The 21692-nt window shown below is 38.4% G+C and overlaps 1 protein-coding gene across 2 annotated transcripts in view; it reads left to right on the forward strand.

Moving 5' to 3' along the window:
• The window catches only part of LOC127431501 (ubiquitin-conjugating enzyme E2 variant 2-like), a 40232-nt gene extending 19200 nt beyond the window's left edge, over nucleotides 1-21032 (forward strand). The window contains exons 4-6 of one of the 2 annotated variants that reach the window (XR_007895614.1): nucleotides 4793-4899; nucleotides 15995-16100; nucleotides 19944-21032. Coding sequence is in view for 1 of the 2 variants with exons in the window: in XM_051681941.1 (XP_051537901.1) it covers nucleotides 4793-4852 (60 nt within the window). In the remaining variant the exon portion in view is untranslated. The remainder of the gene's footprint in view (nucleotides 1-4792; nucleotides 4900-15994; nucleotides 16101-19943) is intronic. The other variant, XM_051681941.1, reaches the window with a different exon arrangement.
• Nucleotides 21033-21692: the final 660 nt, after the last annotated feature.

The raw sequence follows: 21692 nt of genomic DNA on the forward strand, positions 1-21692 counted from the left end.
CATTCTTGCATCATTTGACCTAATTAAAACTATCCAATGAATATTTTCTGTTCAAGTTTTTAATGGCACCAATTTACATGGAGTTTTAAAAGTTTTTAAAACTTTGTCCTTTGTCGTAAAAATAGGGCAAAGAAAATATTCATGTCAAGGAGAAAGGGAAGAACAAATAAGCTGTATACGGATCACATTCCAAGTTATTTATTCAGAGGGCAAAGCCAGCAGACTTTGTGTCTCTGACTTGTGAGCACTATTAAATTACTGCTGGATGTTTTTAATTACCGCCCATAAATGGAGCAACACAGCACGCTCGGAGTATTTCAGCCCCCTGTCCTCAATTCTGGAGGAGGGGGGATGGCCCTGGTCCCTCTTCATCTCGGTGGTCTTCCTGTGTGTTTGTCTCTGTGTGTGAGTGTGTGTTTATGTAATGTAAGTGTTAGAAAGTTTGCTCTTTTAAAGGGAAAAGTGAGCATTCCTGTTGCCTGTGGAAGAGAGGAAATAGCTAATAACACAAGGGTGAAAACAGAGTTAGGGAAGCATGAAAAGTGGGCCGGGGTGGCAACGGGGCTCTGATCCACTTAATTGCTCTTAAATGAAAATAGTTTTGGCTTCTTGTGCACTGTTTAAGGAGATTTAAACACAATCCCAGATGTACGGCCGCAAAACGTCACTCGTGCTGGCCCTACAGGCTGTAATCCATCTCTCGCGCTGGTGCCGTCAGTAATAGCACTTGTCGCCAGTAGAATTGCTGTTAATGTCTCTTTCGAAACCTCAAATCTGCTGCCATTTCTTTTCATATAACTGGAGCTGTTTATGCTAAATCAAACAGGTCTACTTATTTATTTATTTTTAATGTAGAGCCAATGGCTTGTTTAGTTTTGATACAGTGCATTCAGAAAGTATTCAGACCCCTTCATTTCATGTTGCAGCCTTATGCTAAAATGCTTTCAATTATTTATCAATCTACACTCTATACCCCATAATGACAAAGCAAAAACTTTAGATTTTTTCCCCTTTTTCACCCAATTTGGAATGCCCAATTCCCCATGCGCTTTTAAGTCCTCGTGGTCGCGTAGTAATTCGCCTCAATCCGGGTGGTGGAGGGCGAATCCCAGCTGCCTCCGTGTCTGAGACCGCCAACCCGCGCATCTTATCACGTGGCTTGTTGAGCGCGTTGCCACGGAGACATAGCGCATGTGGAGGCTTCACGCCATCCACCGCGGCATCCATGCTCAACTCACCACTTGCCCCACTGAGAACGAACCACATTATAGCGACCACGAGGAGGTTACCCCACTTGACTCTACCCTCCCTAGCAACCGGGCCAATTTGGTTGCTTAGAAAAATGAGATTTTTGTTAACTTTGCAAATTTATTAAAAAGAAAAAACTGATATCACATTGACAAATATTTAGACCCTTTGCTATGACATTTGAAATTTAGCTCAGGGGCATCCCATTTCTCTGGATCATCTTTGAGATGTTTCTACACTTTGATTGGAGTCCGCCTGTGGCAAATTCAATTGACTGGACATGATTTGAAAAGGCACACACCTGTCTTTATTAGGTCTCACAGCTGAACATGCATATCAGAGTAAAAACCAGGCCATGAGGTCAAAGGAACTGCCTGCAGAGCTCAGAGACAGGATTGTGTCATGGCACAGATCTGAGGAAGGCTACAAAAAAAATTATGCTGCATTGAAGGTTCCCAAGAGCACAGTGGCCTCCATAATTCTTAAATAGAAGAAGTTTGGAACAACAAGCACTCTTCCTAGAGCTGGCGCCTGGCCAAACTGAGCAATCGGGGGAGAAGGACCTTGGTAAGAAAGGTGACCAAGAACCCGATAGTCACTCTGGTTGAGCTCCAGAGATCATGTGTGGAGATGGGAGAAACTTGCAGAAGGACAACCATCACTGCAACACTCCACTGATCTGGACTTTATGGCAGAGTGGCCAGACGAAAGCCTCACCTCAGTGCAAGACACATAAAAAAGCAACTAAAGGACTCTCAGACTGTGAGAAACAAGATACTATGGTCTGATGAAACGAAGACTGAACTGTTTGGCCTCAATTCCAATCGTCATGTCTGAAGGAAACCAGGCACCGCTCATCACCTGCACAATACCATTCCAACGGTGAAGCATGGTGGTGGTAGCATCATGCTGTGGGGGTGTTTTTCAACAGCAGGGACTGGGGGACTGATCAGGGTTGAAGGAAAGCTGAATGCAGTAAAATACAGAGATATCCTTAAAGAAAACCTGGTCCAGAGCGCTCAGGACCTCAGACTGGGCCAAAGGTTCACCTTCCAACAGGACAATGACCCTTAGCACACAGCTAAGACAACGCAAGAGGGGCTTAGGGACAACTCTGTGAATGTTCTTGAGTGGCCCATCCAGTGCCCAGACTTGAACCCAATCGAAAATCTCTGGAGAGACCTGAAAATGGCTGTCCACTGATGGTCCCCATCCGACTTGACAGAGCTTGAGAGGATCTGCAGAGAAGAATGACAAAAAATCCCCAAATCCAGGTGTGCAAAGCTTGTCGCATCATACCCAAAAAGACTTGAGGCTGTAATCGTTGCCAAAGGTGCTTCAACTTAAGTTAAGGGTCTGAATACTTATGTTATATTTCAGTTTTTCTTTTTAATAAATTTGCAAAATTATCAAAAATCTGGTTTTTGCTTTGTCATTATGGGGTATGGAGTGTAGTTTTGGTGCAGATTTCACAGAAATATGCTGTCAAAATCCATAAAAGTCAACATATCAGCGTCACTATATCGTGTCAAGTAGTGTGTAATGCCAGAAACATACTCTATACAAGTTAACGCATTACAAGTGCAAGGACAAATTGTACATAATTAAAGCCAAAACGTACTGTATGTGAGCGTAGATGCTTTTAGTGATGCAAACTCGATTATGTGCAGTTTTGCATTACAAAATGTTTCCAACCGCAACCTCAACGCAAGTACGCATTCTCAACATTCCAACAAGGGGTGCTATAGTGGATATTAGTGTGAACTGTCTGCTTCTAGTGTGAGTTTTCTTTTTCAAGTCACCTACTGTCACGGCAGAACAACAGTTTGAAGCGAATATTGCTTACATGAATAAACAGTTATGCAAATAAAACGTCCAGTTTTATGGCACAAACTTTTGAAGGTAACTCAATCGCCCCCTTGAGTTCAGAGGTTTGTTACCGCTGCAGTAACGCAAGAATGCACGTTAAACATGTTCAACAGGACCATGCTTTGGCAAAGTGTTTGCCAAGCTCTCAAATCTGCATACGTGGACTTGAGTATAAAGTATTTTTCTTGTCTTAATGATAAAGTTACCTTTGAATGTCTGTTCCATTTAACCAGATCTGTTATTATTCAAGTAGCTAGCGATATGTTGACAATTTAACATTATAATCCTGAAGTGAACTGTTTTGTTTTGAGTGGTTTCCAATCAACCAATCAGATGTCCTACTCATTGACTGACAACAATGGAGACGAATTGGAGTCCACGGGTAGAACGTGACTTTCTGTGCTTTTAATAACAAGCTGTTCCACAAGGGTTCCAAAGGACCCAGCTATAAACCTGGAGACATGGGGCTGATGGACAAATGCTCTGGTGACAGAGTGTCTGTGACAACAGTTGGTCCCTGTTGGTGCTGTTGTGGCACAGGTTGCAGAAATGGTACACAGGATGTAGGACAATACCGGGAAGGAAAGAGGAGGCAGCGTGGATAAGAGACATGAACCTGCCAACCTATGAAGCCCTTATATAGACAATAACTCTCTCCATGACTTTAGCATTAGAGCTTTAATGAATACAATCCACTTACTTTAAAGACCCAATGAACTGGGTTGACAAGCACAGTTTTATGATCTGTGTTGATTTACTGAAATATTGGGTCGCATCCCTTTTATTTAATTGCCAATAACCTTTAGTTTACATCACAGCTGTGAAGAACGGCATTCTCCTTCTACATTTACATTTATGCATTTGGTAGACACTTTTATCCAAAGTGACTTGCAGTGCACTTATTACAGGGACAGTACCCCCAGAGCAACCTGGAGTTAATTTCCTTGCTCAAGGACACAATGGTGGTGGCTTTGGGGATCGAACCGGCAACCACCTTCTTACCAGTCCTTTGCTTTAGCCCACTATGCCACCACCACTCCAAGAGAACATTTTATTGGACAAACATTTTAAAACCCCTTTTAGTAGAAGATGAGTCCTCAATTATTTTGACCACTTTTACAAATTTTACTAAAATCTTAAGTGCGTATATCTGCTAAAAGTAATAAGTATACTAGTATTTCAATGGCCTCAAAGCTGATTAACTTGGACTAAAAGCCACAAAACAAAAATTTTGATTGGTCTTTAAAAGACTTTTTCGCTTTCAAGATAGTAACTTTAAGGCCAAGATAGGTCATGTCGTCCACACAAATACTTTTGGAAATTTTGTTCTATTAAAAGACATTTCTGTGTTTGGTTTCTTTTATGTCATGATTTTTTTTGCTGCATCTTTAAAGAGTTAATTAGATGTTGTTAACTGATAAACTTTATCTCGCATACTTTTACAGAAAATTTAGAAACATTGCCATATGAAAACACTAACCACAATAGAAAAATTGCTGTTGCCATATGGCAACCTTGTACTGCAATGGAATTGCACTAATGGATTTTCACTTTGGGAATTTTTTTTTATAGATTGTGACATCTATTATATTATTGCATTTATTCATTTATTCGGAAATGTTTACCATAATTGCATTTATGCATAAATAACATTATTTGTATTTCTTTTTTTTAGACAAAACTTAACATCCTATGGAAAGGTCAAGAAGAGAGCACAGTTAATTTTACAGATTGACTACATTGAGGATGAGCTAGGCTTTAGTGGCAGCAAAAATGAAATCGGTAAGTGACAAATATTAAAGAACACATTATAATTATTCTCTCAGTTTTAGTTTATAAGAGTTCTAAGTGTTTAAATACATAAATACCGTAATTATTTAATTCAAGGAGAAATGAATAAGCTTTAAGAAAAACTAGTTTTTGGACAATTTTCCATTGTGGTAGAGTTGCCATGTGGCATCATTTCACCATTTTTTTTATTCTTCAAAAAAGTATTTTTATTTTTAGCTTTTTCTGTTGTCAGAAAATCAATTGGGAAAAAATATTCCATCATTAGAACATAATGCGTACCATACGGGGATATTAGTGTAGAGGTGGCCTTGCAGTTTTAATCTCGTAGCAATATTTGTTGATTGGAACAGGTGAATTATTTGTTCTCAATGTTCTCAATTCACCCGCTGTTGGCCAGTGTGGTCAGACACAAATTTTGGATGCCTTATGGAGTAATGTGAAATAGAATTATCACTCTCCTCAACGCTACCAAAATTAGATAGTCTGTTTCCTTTGAAAGTCTTAAGAAATCATATCAGTTTTCTGTGCCTTGAAAAAGTAGACAACCCAAAGCTGCTCTATAGAGCGCTGTGGTGGTTTGGGATGATGTTCCTCACTGCTGGAGGGGATGGAGCTGGTCGCGGCTCAGACGGGAGATGGAGCGCGAGAGGAGTCAGGATCGAGTGGGGCCGGTTACTTCTTGTCAATGTCCAGCTACAACGACATCCAACCTTCCCAATCCATGACCATGCTTATTTGCTTTTTCTCTCTTTGTCCATCATTTAGAACCACTTGATTTTTATATGGTAGATTTTATAATATATTGTTTAGGTGATTATTAAGACTGAAAATTGATGATGGGTGACCCATGCACTCTGTCAATAATTATTTCAAATGCATGATGGCAGACCACATACCAAATGCAAAAGTTTGCGATTTCAGCAAAACTTTGTGGTGTGTTTTATTCGTGCATGAAAGCAAACTTGGATTAAAGGCATCAGAGAGCTTCTGTGTCTCCCCTGATAATGCAAACACTGGGAACAGAAGAGCCAGAAATAACTTTCTCAAGCAAGATGTGGAAGCCATTAGCAGTGTGTGTGTTAAAGGCAGTTGTCAGTCGGCAGAGGGTTATGAGCGACGCCAGCAAACGGGAGGTGTGTGTGCTAGCTTGGGGAAGTAGAGGGGGGAAGGTCTGGCTTTGTGCAAAAAACCCATAAAAGTCACATTTGTTCGTGATGCATGAGGAAGTGAAGGCAGCTTTGGCACATGTGTCTCTGGTGCTAAATTAACTGTTAACACAAATAATCAAAGTGCAGTGCCCATTGAGTACTGGCGCCAGTCAAGCAGGGGGAGGGGCCCCGGAGCCGGGCTCCCGGTCTGTAAGACTGTACCTACAGCAATGGCGCTGTGTGTACCCTTTCCCCTTCAAAACTGACCTGAGATCAGATTTAGTCATTTGTCTTTAACTCAATGATATCACTGTCTCTTCCTGGAAAGGTGGTTGGACCCCGACTTTCATTGAGCCGGCCTCTGGCAGGTGGAGGTCTCTCTGTGTTCAGAGGGACTTTCACAGGATGGAGGTGCTTACAAAACAGGGCCGTCTGCCCCTCTGACAGAGGAAAAGCTCCGTCACACTTCTTCTTTCCAGCTATTGTTGCCACGGGAGCCGCGGCTCGATTTAGACCACCACTTTTGTATGCGCTGGCTCGGACAGGCACAGGACGTGGCATCAGGAAGAGGCTCTCCAAGTGGTGGTTCTTTCTAATCAATGGGGTGTAATTGTGACTGATCTTTGGAATAACAGATTAAACTGTTGTGTGACGACGGAATGCAAACTGTCAAAATGTAGAGGGACTTTACAACAGGATTAACTAAAAATAGAACGTTTACACTATATAGGTAAAGTTTGTCTAGACAATCAGACTTTTCAAAGATTTTTCAAAGTTTTGATCGTACGCTGTGTGAAAACCGTAATTCCAATCAGTTAGAAAAGTCATAGTAACCCAAATCAGAACAGTCTAAAAGTATATGCCAAGATTGGTGAACGTGGCTTAAAAGATCTAGGAGTTACAATACATTTTTTTGGTCTTGGTTTAGGGATTTTTGAAAAGCCCTGTACCAGTTCTGTAGAATAACTGTCAGTATATTGGCTTTGTCAAGCCAACATAAAAATCAAAAATTGTGACTCAACAAACTGCGCACAACTTGTTCTGAAAATGTCATGTATTTATGTCTGTTTTAATCAATTATGGCTGCACCGTAATTTCTGATTGGGGCTGCAATAAGCAAAGAAGATAAATAGGCACCTATTTTATCTTTTAGTTTTCATATTTATCCTTTCTAGCTGGAGGTCACACTGGCACACTCATTGGGTAGGGTCTGAAAATTCCTGGTGGCCATTTTGGGATCTGTATCCCAAACTGTCTAGAACCACCAACAGTTCAAAGTTTTGTGTACATTTTAGCTTATAATGTTTGAACCAAATGGCATAGTACAAAAATCTTTTTTCTCTGATTGCTATCATACCATTGGTTTCAATCCCAATTTTTTGGGATTTATTTTGAATCTAGTCAAAAACATACACAAAGTTAGGAAACATTATGAAATGTGTATGTTTGTGAAAGAAATATCATAATTTTATTCACTAAAGATACTTTAAATTGCTCCACTTGCTACAATGACACCGTAGGCATTCTAGCAGTCAGTTTATGCTAAATCTTCAGGTAAAGTTTCATCCCATGCTTTCTGAAGCACTTCCCAAACATGTTATTGGCTTGAAGGGATCCAAGATTTTCTAACAACAGCTCAACAACTCAAAGTTTGGTTCATCCATACATAATACTCATTTCTAATAATATACCTTTCAATATGTTAAGTTGTTTTGCACATTCTATTCTTTATTTGCCAGTGTCAGATGTAGCTTTTTCATTGAAAGTCTGCCATCCCAGACTACATCCCAGAGTCTTCTCTTAACTGTTGCAGATACAACTATTGTTTGGCCTGTACTGGTCATTAAAGCTGCCAGTTTAGGACCTGTGAGGAGTCTCAAACTCGAGACTCTGATGTACTTGTCTTGTTGTTGTTGTGCATCTAGGCCGTCCAATTCCCTCTCTATCCTGGTTAGATCCAGTTTTTGAGTTTGATTTCTTTTTTCAAGACAGTAGTGCATGGAATAGCCTTAATCTCCAATAATAATAATAATAAAAGAGACTTGTTTCTTTTTAGCCATTTTTAAAACCAAAATTTGATTTGCAAGCACTGACGTGCACAGAATGGGGGCAGCAGTGGCACAAATCTAAAGGTACTCTTGGTCGTCCAGAAAAAGGGGAGAAATTGTAATCATTAAATTAAAATAGTTACATAAAACGAAATTAAAATATCGTCATAATCTCACAATAACAGTAATAATGTGTTATTATGATATTTCTTTGTAAATCGCTGGCGTATTAAAGAAAATTAAGCGGAGGTGTTTTTAAGAGCATGCGCTACAGCAGATCGGGGGAGAATTCCAATCGCAAGTGATCCTCCCTATGCCCTACTCACTCCGAACTGCAGAGCCCTTAAAGTGGGTACTCTGAAGGGAACATGGCATTACTGTATGACTGTACCCTTCGCTAACAGTCTTGTGGAAGGGCCCTGTGAGAAAAGATTCATTTTCTCACTTTTATTTTGAATGAGCTTTCGAGTGGTGTCCCCTCCCGCAGGAGTGCCCTTCAAGGAAGCAAAAAATGCAGTTTTGAATTCGCATTGAAAATGAATGAATCGAAGTGCTGTTACCTCAGATGAGTAACAGGTCAGATAAAAATACACTCCATGTATTGTGTTGTGAGTTCATCAAAAGAATAATGCTCGATTGCTACTGCATTTATTTATTAAGTATAATGTGAGCGGTTGCGTCGCTTTCAGTCATATAAATTCAATTAATCTTTTATAGAATATTGACAAACTGAAGGAGCTGTCTGGTTCAGTCAAAGCCAGTTTGGTTTTGTAGAAACTAATAAGCCATTAGACTAATCACTTTCAGAAAAATACCATTAGGCTACCACAGTACCGCAGCTCCCAATATGCATATTACGCAGTCTGTGTAGGGCACCAACTCCTTAGGGGGCCACCATCATACCCTGGGGGGGCACCAGAAACTCCAATGGCTGCCCTTACTCGCATGTTATACGTTATTCAAGGCCCCTGTAGCATTCGCAGAACACAGTCGATCTCCTCGAGTCCTCGCGTTAGCACTTTCTCATTGCGCCTTCGCGTCGTGCACCACGTTACCAGGGTAGTGCCATGGTACTGAATGATTGATCATATTCATATTTCAAGATACTGTCATGATACTCCAAGGTACTTTAAAAAACACCATGTTTTTACTATGGCACATGTCATAAACATGGGGTTATCACAGGACATGTCTGACAATAAATAAACAAGTGTATTACAATGGTGCTTTTTGTGAGAAATATAACAGAATAGGCTATTATTTGTGATGGAAAATAAAAATGGAAAACATTATGTACAGTATATACTCTATATACAAGAAAATGGTTAAATACTCAAAAAGCAAAGAAATTAGTGAAGTATTTGTAATTACTACTCATAAAATAAAAAATAAAAAATGTATCCTTCCGCCCCTGTCCCTACTAAGGCCTGTGCACGTCATTTCTTGCAAGTGTAAAGTATTGAATGTACTCAATACATCAGCAACTGAAGAAACGCACTGTATTGTGATTTCCATACTTCATTAAGTAGCACGACCGTTTTTAACTGTTTTAACAAAAAGAAATGGTTTTTGAGTACCAAATTAGCACATTAGAATAATTTCATTGAGTACTATATTATGCATTGTTTTCATAGTAGGCTGGAGTAATGACTGTTGAAATTAAGCTAAGCCATCACAGGTAAAAATGTAATTTTAAAATAAATGAAAATATAAAGCAGTTATTTCATACAATAATAATAATAATTTGCAGCATTACTACTGTTTAAGGTAGTGTTTTTGATCAATTAAATGCGAACAGAAGCATCAATTTCTTTCAAGAACTAAATTGTCTTAAAGTGTCTAAAGTGTTTCCAAACTTTTGAAGGGTAGTCTACTTTTCAAACTCATACAGCATTCATGTAATCCCCCTCAGATTTGGATCAGACCAGCTTTAGACAATGCTTGTCAAAATTTGTTTAAATCTTTTTGATACACCAGTTAATGTATCGCATTGATACATTTGACGAAGGGGATGCCAAACGGGAAGTGAGGCCTTATCTTTGCAATGCTTTGACTTATTGACATGAAATGTGCTATGTGGTATTGCAACAATTACCCTTTTTTTGCATGTCACAGGTGTATTTGGGCCCCATAATTACTGCTTGCAGCTATATTAGCTCTTATTTTTAAAATGACAGAAACCTTAGAGGGTGAATTGGAAGGAAGGGTGCATCAGTAATGTCTGAGGGCAAATACTGGGTCATGGGTCAGTTTCCTGTGTCGAGAGCACCACACATTTGTTAATGGATTGTTCAGAGTGTCTCCAAACTCAGTTACACTGTGATATCGCTGTTATACGTTTGACATTTTACATTTTTTTCTTGACATATTCAACAACTCATATTCATTTTTAATGTAATTTGGTATTTGTGTTTGGTAAGTAGCCTGTAATATACTGGGTAATATACATGTACAGTCACATGTAGAGGCCGACCGACAGTGGATTTTGCCGATAACAATAATTAAGGTGGTGGTCGATTTTAAAAACTATCGGCCGATTAAACGGTTAAAAAATTTAGTGAGTGGCACAGACATAGAGGCTACAAGGCCAACTGAAGGCCTTATAGTGCAATCAAAATCCCAATAATATCCTGAAAAGAAAAAAAAAAAAGATTTGGTGCATATAGCAGGACTTTTAACTACTACAGTATAAACAAGAAATACACTTTGTTATTTCAGGACTGTTATTTTGCAATAACAGAGACTTGGCTCTGTTACATTGCTCTATATTTAAGAATTTACAGCCTATATATTTACCAGATGAAGTATTCTATATATTTATATACACATATATTTCACCAGAAGAGGTTTTATATCATTATTCACAAGATATGAAGTTGGAGACACGATGTGCTGACAGTGCACATTTCCATATAGTCAGATTTTGTTCTTTACATGCCCTCGCTTCAATTTAGAAAATTTGATTATCTAATCAAAATAACAAATATGCATTAAAGTGAGGATAAAAATATGGATGAATATTTTCAATGATGACTGATTTAAATTCCCATTTAGTGTCAGTGATTGTTTTTATTTCACCTCTAGAGGCCGCTGTTATATTACAAAGCCGTTTCAGCTGTAGAATCCTCCAGAGAAGAACCCCCCATAAAAACAACTTTCCCCATAGATTTTTGCAGATAACCGAAAGTTCTAAAAAGCAACTATCGGCACCGATTAATCGGTAAAACCGATATATCGTCTACCTCTAGTCACATGTTTATAACCCCTTCAGGGTGATACAAGATGCCTGTTAGTGCTTATTTTGTGATAATGGCTTGCTTACTGGACGGTTATCCCTTACATAGACAACCTTCATGAGTGTTTATTTTTAAATCAGCTCCTCAATATTCTTGTTTTTATACAGCTAATCCTTCATGCAAGCTTTTCTGCATTGCTGGTATCCTCAAATATTCTGGTCTCTTACACCAGCTCTGACCAGTAAAAGCAGGTCTTACCGCAGTGTGGTAACAGGGAATTCAGCCACACTGATGTAGAAAGTAAGTTTTCAAACAATGTGCTGAAAAAGGCAAATTATGCTGCAGACCTCTGTGACATCAGCACAAAAACAGTTTGGCTCCCTCGATACTCCCCGTTTCCCATGAAGCCTCAGAATGTGGGCAGCAGTCTGCACTTGCCTGGCGCCACAGTCATCATGCATGTCAGTCATTTGCGAAACTTTCTGTTTTCCTTAGAGGATGAGCTACGCTCCTCCTTTAGCCCTAACGATTTATTTTAGGCTCCGCCATCCAAGACTAAATTCTCCCCCCAAAATACACACATTCTCGCACACATACACACTACCTTCCTTCAAATCAGCGTTTACCTTGGCCTTGTTGTTTTTTAATACGGACCAATCGGCTGAGCCACTGCAAGGAATGTCCCCCGAGACTTTGCCTGCTTCCCAATAGAGCCATTCATTCTCAGGACACAAGCGCATGTAACATCTGGTTTCTCGTACAGTAGTCAGCTGCTAGTTGATTGCAATAATTGTCCAAAACTAGTTAAAAGTAGGAATGGGAATCAGCAGTTGAGATGATGATATAATATTACATTGATATCTGGGTCATGATACAATAATATTGCGATTCTAACTACATTTATTGTATTGTGATTCAAAACTGAAATATTGCGTTTTTTATTTATTTATTTATTTTTATCTCGTTTCTCATTCACATTCATTGGATATTCTCATTCACATATTTAATTGTAGAAACATATTGGGGGCCTGGGTAGCTCAGTGGTAAAAAACGCTGGCTACCACCCCTGTAGTTCGCTAGTTCGAATCCCAGGGCATGCTGAGTGACTCCAGCCAGGTCTCCTAAGCAACCAAATTGGTTACCCCATGTGACTCTATTGGAGGGTAGAGTCACATGGGGTAACCTCCTCGTGGTCGCTATAATGTGGTTAGTTCTCGGTGGGGCACGTGGTGAGTTGAGCGTGGATGCCGCGTTGGATGGCGTGAAGCCTCCACACGCGCTATGTCTCCATGGCAACGCACTCAACAAGCCACGTGATAAGATGCGCGGATTGACGGTCTCAGATGCAGAGGCAGCTGGGATTCGTCCTCCGCCACCCAGATTGAGGCGAATCACTACGCGACCACGAGGACTTAAAAGTGCATTGGGAATTGGGCATTCCAAATTGGGTGAAAAAGGGGGAAAATCCACAAAAAAAAATAAAAAAAATGATGAGAACATTTTCATTTTACTTTACGCTAGCAACCACAGGCAACCGCGTTTCCGGGTTCTTTTGAGCCGCAGATTTCAATGGGCAGTGCTGCAGTTTTAATAATCTTTTAAACATTTTATAATGTTAAAATATTTGTTGGTGTTAATAAAAGTTATTATACAGGGATATCTATGGTTTACAGTAAAGAAATTATGTAGGTTCTTTCTGAATTATCAGAAAAACAAGTTTTAACTTGATTCAACAGGCCTTTATTATGATGTCGGACATGTAACAGGTTGATGAATACACATGCTTGCACATTTAATACACTTTTAAAGCATGAGAAATTTGGCATATGAAAATAAAAACTCCAATCAGGCATACAGTATGCATTTTTAATGCTGAAATGATTAACCCACATTCAGTAAATAATACTATTTGAATTTGGGTTGTTTTATAAAACATTTAAACATTTTATACAGGATACAGCAATTCAAGATAAAAACTTCTCTTCTGTTATGACTGAATAGTAATTACTCTAACTTAGATCAGTGGTTTTGATTGAGGACCCAGATTTTACATTAGATAAGAAGATATGACCAAACACAATATCAAATTATATTTTGAAAATGTAAACAAAAATATACTTAAAATCAAACTTTTACCAAGTGACAGATGAATTTGTGCCAAAATACGGTAGAGATTGATTGGACGCACGACGACAACAACAACAAAGGTTATAGGAAGCGTTTTCACCATGCTTTTAAAATGTGATAAGCTTATTTATTTTGCTGTCATAACTATGCATGATTGTATGGTTAGTTGCTATCAATATCCACTTTCACTTTCACATTCTTCCTGCATTTCGCCACTTACTGGGCAGGGAGGAGAATTTATAGTGAAAAAGGACTTAAATATTGATTTGTTTCTCACCCACACCTATCATATAGCTTCTGAATACATGGATTTAACCACTGGAGTCATATGGATTATTTTCTGCTGCCTTTGTGTGCTTTTTGGATGCTGTTAAATTAACTTGCATTGTGAGGACCTACAGAGCTGAAATATTCTTCTAAAAGCCTTCATTTGTCATACATATCTGGGCTGGCATGAGGGTGAGTAAATAATGAGAGAATTTTCATTTTTGGGTGAACTATCCCTTTAATAGCTATAATTCAGTCATGTGTGATCTCCTCAAAAGGCAGAATGTATTTATGAATTTGGATTCAAATGTAAATGAGAGGCAGTTTTTCCTCTGTCAAAACCATTACATTTCAGTGAAACCTCTAGAGCTATAGCAGAACCCTTATAAACACAGAATACGTCAAGTAATATTTTTTTCTCAGATTCTTTCGGCTTTTCGAAGTCAGATACAAAGCGAAGCTTTTGGACCAAATTCTTGCTGAGGTTGCACCTTAACAACTAAATAGCCTGTAATTATGAGCGAACTGCTGCTAGCTGGAAGGCTATTAAAGGAATCGTTCAGTTTCAGCTCTACATGCATGCTCATTACTTATTCTGTTCCACTTCATTTTGACATCATGGGCACCTTTGCTCTCTCTGTGGCTGAACGACTTTATCCTCCTAAGCATGACTGCTGTGTGCATTTTCCATTTCCCTTTTTGATTTGTAACTAGTAGCACCTAATAAACAAGCATACAAATAATTTGTAGAGCAAACATTTTCTTAAAAATGTATGTCCACATATATGGACAGTGGGACTGAGTTGTGAAATTGTAAGTAATACCAAGGTATAGAAAGTCAGATTTTTTTTTTTTTAAATCAAATTGTTTATTATGTTTCCAGAAATGTTGGTTATTCATTTTTGAGATGTTACAGACATTACATAAGAAATTAGCATAATTAATTCTGATTCAAAGTAATGGCCAGCATCATCCAATCACTGCCAACCATGTTCAAATAAAATTAAATTACACATTCTGAATCTATGTACTGATTACTATTGTCCCATGTCTGACAAACATGTTGAGTGGTCCAAACATCAGCTGCAGCCTGAAACTGAACTTTTGCTGTCCTATTCTGCATATTGCGGCGTTGTTTTGTGGCCCTCTTCAGCCTGTTGTGACCCGTTTGGCATAACGAGGCGGCCCGTTTCAGATTATCGCGGCCCATTCGGCCCCGTTTCGCAGCCGGCCAACCGGGAAAGGTCCCGGTTCTCCCGATGGCCAGTCCGCCACTGGCGCCCGTAGAAGCGCTTCAAGGAAATCAAAGCCATGCTGTGTCACGTGACTCAATCAATGACAGTCTAGAGTCTTGTGAACAGTATTCATTCAGTTTAAATTAATTTAAATTATGCATTAAATATGGCAAAGCCAAAATAAAATGTCTACGGATGTGGATGGGGGGGTGGGGGCGGGGTCGCAAACAGTGTTGGGTAACTTTACTTTTAAAACTACCTTGTTAGAATATTGCGTTAGTCCTTAAAAAAGTAACTTAATTAAAAAGTAAATTTGTATGGAAATTAAAGCGTTACCTTATTTTTGCGTTAAGGTAAATCACAATTTATCTCACAGCCACTTTCTCTTCTGCTATGCTATGCATTCCATACAAATAAGCCATGCATTGCATACAAGAGACATTACAGGTCATGCTAGCTACTGTACAAAACATGTCAAAACAACATAGTAAACAAACAGATATTTAGAAAGTAGGTCTTCATGTCATATTTATAATAATCAATAATATGAATATGCATTTTGTTTTTCCATCAACATGGCAGCCAATATAAATAATGAAGAATAACCACTGTCTTACCTAAAGCAGCAAAGTCCAACACTTGAACCTGCATCATATATGTCATCATGTGCTGTGCCTATCGACAACTTAAGATGTTTTTCAAAAGTCAGGATAACATTCAGTGGGGAATGCCAGTCTAACGTCTTCAAGGAATAAGTCTGATGAATAAATGAATATTTTTCACTTAAGTCGTCTCAGTGCACGCTTGTATTGAGTTGAACCACGGTGCGTTCAGACGCCACTGGTTGATCGTGCACAACTTCAAAGGTGCATGCTGATACAACTTGAATGGAATTGTTTTTAATGCTACCAAAATGTCATAAAAACGGTTTGTTTCATGAATCAAACTACTTGTTTATTATAAAACAAAAATGTAGAATCTTTTTAGAAACTAAGACATTTTCTCTGTGTACACAATCGATGTAGAACATTGCTCGGAGTCACTGATCCAGAGTCAGCTTTTCTCATCCCATTCTCCCAGTTACGGGGAGCTGTAACACGGAGCAGTCGGCTGCATAAGTCAGTGAATTGAGTGAGTATTTCACCCTTTGTATCATGTCGTGACCAGTGGAAGACTAGTCTTATAATCCCTCTGCCTAAACTCATTTACTTATTTTTTAATGCAGCTTGTATTAACACAGGAATCAATCGCATTTCACTCAACCGACTGTTGACCACATATTATGCTAAAACACGCAATTTTCCTGGAGCATGCACGTTAGCGAGTTGATTGACAGGTGATGTCTGTATCTAAAAGGTGATTGGCTCTTTTACCTGCAAGGTGGGACTTCCTTTCTACATCCATTGACTGTTGGGTGCTAGAGCTTCTTGGTTGGGCATTCCAGTTTCTTCCATTTATTTAAATAGAAGTGACTCATCTCTCTATGCAAAATAGTCTCTGGCCTCACACACTATAGAACTACAATGCCAATCATGCACTACATCTCCTCCCCGAAGTTTGCACACTTTTACGCCTGATTTCTCACAATACAGGAAAAGTAGGGGTGTACAAAAGCAAAATGTTACTTTATTTAAAAAGTAACTCTGATATTATGGTCTAAAATAAAAAAATATTACGTTATTTGTTACTAGAAAATGTAATCTGATTAAGTAACGCGCATTACTTGTAACACGTTACCCCCAACACTGGTCGCAAAAGGTTATAATGACTTTTACTCTGTGTGCTTTTGTTTAAAAGTGAAAAAGCATTGTTGTATTATCTAAATGAATTTGCCAATTTGTCATTTATATGTATATTTAGTTTTGTGTCTGAACGTTTTAATTTAATTTTTGCTCCTTGTTAGCCAAAGATTTTATGGTACAACAAATGCCTGTTATTGAATTGGAAGATATTGTAATGCTGCTTCTGCTAGGAGTGGATGATTATTTAGTGAATGCGTAACGTGTCAGGACTCACAGTAAATCACAAGTTAAACTCATCTATTGCCATCTCTCTGAGCTCGAAGCATTTAACCTTTGACCCAGGAGAATGTTAGTTTATGGCACAACTTTTTTTTAACACATTTCTTTATGTGGAACAGAAGTATATCCAGACTTGGAAATTATTGATGATCTTTAATTAATAATATTTGATACTTTGTAATCTCATTTATTTCGTAAAAAAAGAAGCTAAATGTAACTAGTCACATCAGTCCATAGGGATGTTTTGAAAATTTAACATCATACTTGTTTTTTAAAGTATAGTCAGGCCACACAAGCACTCAGCAGATCAGTTACACATCTTCTAAACTCTTATACACACCATGTATGTCACAGTTACAGATCCACAACCCATTAAACAAATACACACTTAGCACATCGCAATTATACACATACTAATTGCCATATGCAAACCCCAGCACACTTACACAAAACATTACCGCAATAACTTCCAATAACGCAATCACTTTTAGCAGTGGAAAGAGATACAGGGAGCCAATTAGTGCTCATGATCTAATGGCTGGCCATCACAAAAGCACATTTAGCTCTCAATGGCACAATTAGAGCGAGCGAGCTGTTAAGGTCAGGTTGGTGTGAGAGGCAAGTGTTTTACAGGTCATTTGGGAGCAGGGGCTTGGAGACGGCCTCACAGTGGGGAACAGCTTGTAAACGTGACAGAGTCTGCCGCCAGGGCCGTGCCACACAACAGGCCTGTTTTTCACAGCATGCCGTTTGGAATGTGTGTGTTGGGGGTGAAGGGGTGAGGAGAAGTCACTCAGAGGACAGAAGAGAGATGGTTCGAGGTGGTGGTTGGGTTTGGGACTGTAGCTACACCATCAAAGCAGCCTTTGAACAACTGCTGTGTTGTGATTCCGAGTCACTATCAGACTCTGTGTAAAGGCATTTAAGCCCTCCCACTGGGGTCACGTCCAGCCGCTCTGGAAATGGTATCTAAAAAAATCGTCATGTGTCATGAATACAAAATGCTTATTTGCGATCTAATCACAGTTGTTTAAAAAAAGCACGGGAGATTTGACTAACAATTGATTTCAATGGAGTTTGCCATTTTTATGTTGCTAAGCTAATGATTTGATACTTTAATTAGCATAAAAATACATAGCACACAAAAATGTTGGATAAAATAGTCCATCACTGTTCTTTGGTATCGCCATAGTAATATTTTGTATCAAAAAATAGCCATTTCATCATAAGTGGCTCTACCCATGAATAGCTTTATTGGCTTTACTGAGTAAATGCTAAACAGCGTCAAGGATCACATATCGAAGTCAAAATTCTTGGGATTGTCACGGCCAAGGGATAATAACTGGGATAAGTGTACAATTTGTATGAGCAACAGGGAGTCGGGTTTATGACAGTGTTGCTTTCCTCAAGCTATTGCAGTCTGGTTTTATAAGCATCTTAATGGAGCATAACTAGATCCTGAGCTGGAGGTAAATGCTATTGTTCATGTTGAATTGTTTATTGTTTGTGACTGTTGGTCAGGACACTGGTAACAGAGCGACATTTTTAAGGTGATACTTCTTCCAGATGGGTAAAGAGATACGATAAGATTGAGTCATTGCAGAATGTTGTGTTACTATTACATTAGTAAACAGAGCCAGTAAAGATATTGGCTTCAGTATTAGGGGGCGTTCACACTGAATGGTTTTTGCATCCTTCTGTGCTGTTTTTAACTGTTTTTCTATGTAAACATGTGCTAGGCCGATGTCTTTGACTGTTTCCAGGTTTTAAATGCAAGAATGCATTCAATCTGAATGGCCACTGTTTAGCAAAATGGGTGTTATTTAAAGTCAAAACACTTGAATTTAAGGAAATCCAGAATCAAACGTCATATTTCTGAAGGTAAAAATCTGATCTAGAATTTTGTCTTAGTCTTGTTTGACTATAAAGTCTGGTACATGTTATAACTTATTTTGGCCAAGAACTGCCAACATTGATTAATGACACAGCTGGCAATAAATGTTGTTTAGACAACAATGAGGAAATAAATGGAAAATATGTGGACTTTGTGGTCAGAATTTCCTTCCATCCCAAAGTAATAACTACCTGCTATTGTACAAACATTTCTCTGCATATTTCATAATAAATTGACATATTGAGTGTATATGATGAATATTGCATTTGCTTGCTACTGACTGACTCAAACAAAACTCTTGAAAATATATGACAGATTTAATGGCAACAATCTTCCATGGAAGTGCCCATTGTAGCAGCTTTTTAATTTGTAAATTATACTTTGTTTCTTGGATGTTTCATAGTGGCCAGCCAATAAGATTCAAACTGTCAGATTTCACCAGCTCTAAGTGTTTAATATGGATCACACGGTCCAATCTGGGCCATAAGATCAAGGTAGGTGTTCTATCCTTTCTATGTGGATAGAAGAGCTGATCTTGGATGAGGTCTGACTAGTTTGACACATGACAAGGTGATTTGTTGCTCCAAGTGCTTACAGCCATGGTACTCAACAGGCGGCCGCAAACCATCTTTTTGTGGCCCGCGTGATTTTTGAAAATTATTGAATGTATATGAATTTTGAGGTGTACATTTTCTAGAACCTTTACACTAATTCTCAGTATTGATAAACTGCTGTGCTGAATAACTATAGAGGAAAAGAAATGGCAAACTGATAAAAATAATGAATTAAATGACAAATCCACTAATATATCTGATTATAAGCCACTTTATATGACATGAGTGTGACTATAAAGTCACATTAAAAATGCATGCACTGAGTCTCTCCTCCACACCTGCTCGTTACTGCCATAGTGCGAATCAACCGAGTGTCAATTATACAGCTCTAGAAAAAATTAAGAGACCACTGCAAAATTATCAATTTCTCTGGATTTACTATTTATATGTATGTGTTTGAGTTAAATTAACATTTTTGTTTTATATTTTGCTCCATGCCACACAGCCAGGTCAATCAAGGTGTGGATGGAGGACCACCTGATCAAGACCCTGTCATGGCCAGCCCAATCTCCAGACCTGAACCCCATTGAAAACCTCTGGAATGTGATCAAGCCATCAAACAAAGCCAGGCTGCTTGAATTTTTTCATCAGGAGTGGCATAAAGTCACCCAAAAGCAATGTGAAAGACTGGTAGAGAGCATGCCAAGACACATAAAATCTGTGATTGAAAATCAGGGTTATTCCACCAAATATTGATTTCTGAATTCTTCCTCACTTAAACATTAGTATTGTGTTGTTTAAAAATGAATATGAACTTGTTTTCTTTGCATTATTCGAGGTCTGAAAACACAGCATCTTTTTTTGTTATTTTGACCAGTTGTCATTTATTGCCATTTTTTACCTATACGTAGTAAATCCAGAGAAACTGATAATTTTGCAGTGGTCTCTTAATTTTTTCCAGAGCTGTATGCTCATTGCAAACAGTAATAACAGAAAAAAAGGTAAAGCCTACAATAATGGAGTTTAGTGCTTTTGGAGCTAGTATTGGACATAAATGTCTTGTTTTGAGGGCAGTGTGTGTGTGTGTACAGGTTTGGGTGGTTTACGAGGAAATCTTTTTAGGTTACAAACTGGTAATTACAAGGGTATTATGCTATAAATGTGGTTTATGAGGACATTTCTAGTGTCCCCGTAATTCAAATCGCTTAAAAAAACATACTAAACGATGTTTTTTTGAAAATGTAAAAATGCAGAAAGTTTTTTGTGAGGGTTAGGGTTAGGGTTAGGGGATATAATCTATAGTTTGTACAGTATAAAAATCATTATGTCTATGGAGAGTCCTCATAATTATAGCCACGCCAACGTGTGTGTTTGTTCACTATGTGTCCAGTGTGTCATGACAATCTTTGACAGTGACAGCAGATCATCATCATTCTATATATGCCAAAAAAAATTGACATTTCTCAAAATGTACATTTTAATTGTACATTGTCATCTTTTAGAGTGGTGCATTCTGCTGCAGTATGTGGTCTACTTGTGAAAGTGTGGGTCTTTTAAAACAAACAAACAGAAAACGTATTGGCCTATATATGAGCATTATAATAGTAGTACATCAAAGTTTTTATTTTTTTAAAGAACCACACTTTTACAAGAATTCTGCTATATATCTACAGTATATCTGATGTTTTATTTTGCTTGTGTTAATTACATGTGTCCATGATATATTAAATAGCATAGTCTGCTCACCTTATTAATATAAACAATTCATTAAAATATATTTTAATAAATAAATAAATAAAGACTGTGGTCCTCGAGGCTAAAGGGATCCTGCTTTCTGGCCCCCCGGCTTTCCAAAGTTGAGTACCCCTGGCTTACAGGATCAGCAGTGCCTGTAGGAAGCAGATCAGGCAAAGGAAGAATCTAGAATTCTGGGATGTGTTCAGGAGGTATTTTAGGGCTAATTTCTGTTCTTCCTCAACTCGTCTTTTACCCCATCCATCTTTCTTTTCTGATGCTTTGATTGAGTTGCCAGCATCAAGGCGGTTCTACAGAGGATGGCTCTCACCCTCCGTTACCTTTACAGTAACCGTATACCTGTTTAAATTCATCCCAATTAAAGCACCATTGCTACAGCTACACAAATGCAGGCAGACATTTTTGGCTGATGCATCACATCTTGAGGTGTTTTTTGAGCTCTTGCGATAATCTTTTTAATTTTTAAGATGATGTGTCAGGTTAAAATCCAACTTTTAAA

The sequence above is a fragment of the Myxocyprinus asiaticus genome, chromosome 41, assembly GCF_019703515.2.
Source record: "Myxocyprinus asiaticus isolate MX2 ecotype Aquarium Trade chromosome 41, UBuf_Myxa_2, whole genome shotgun sequence".
In the NCBI taxonomy this organism is placed as follows: domain Eukaryota; kingdom Metazoa; phylum Chordata; class Actinopteri; order Cypriniformes; family Catostomidae; genus Myxocyprinus; species Myxocyprinus asiaticus.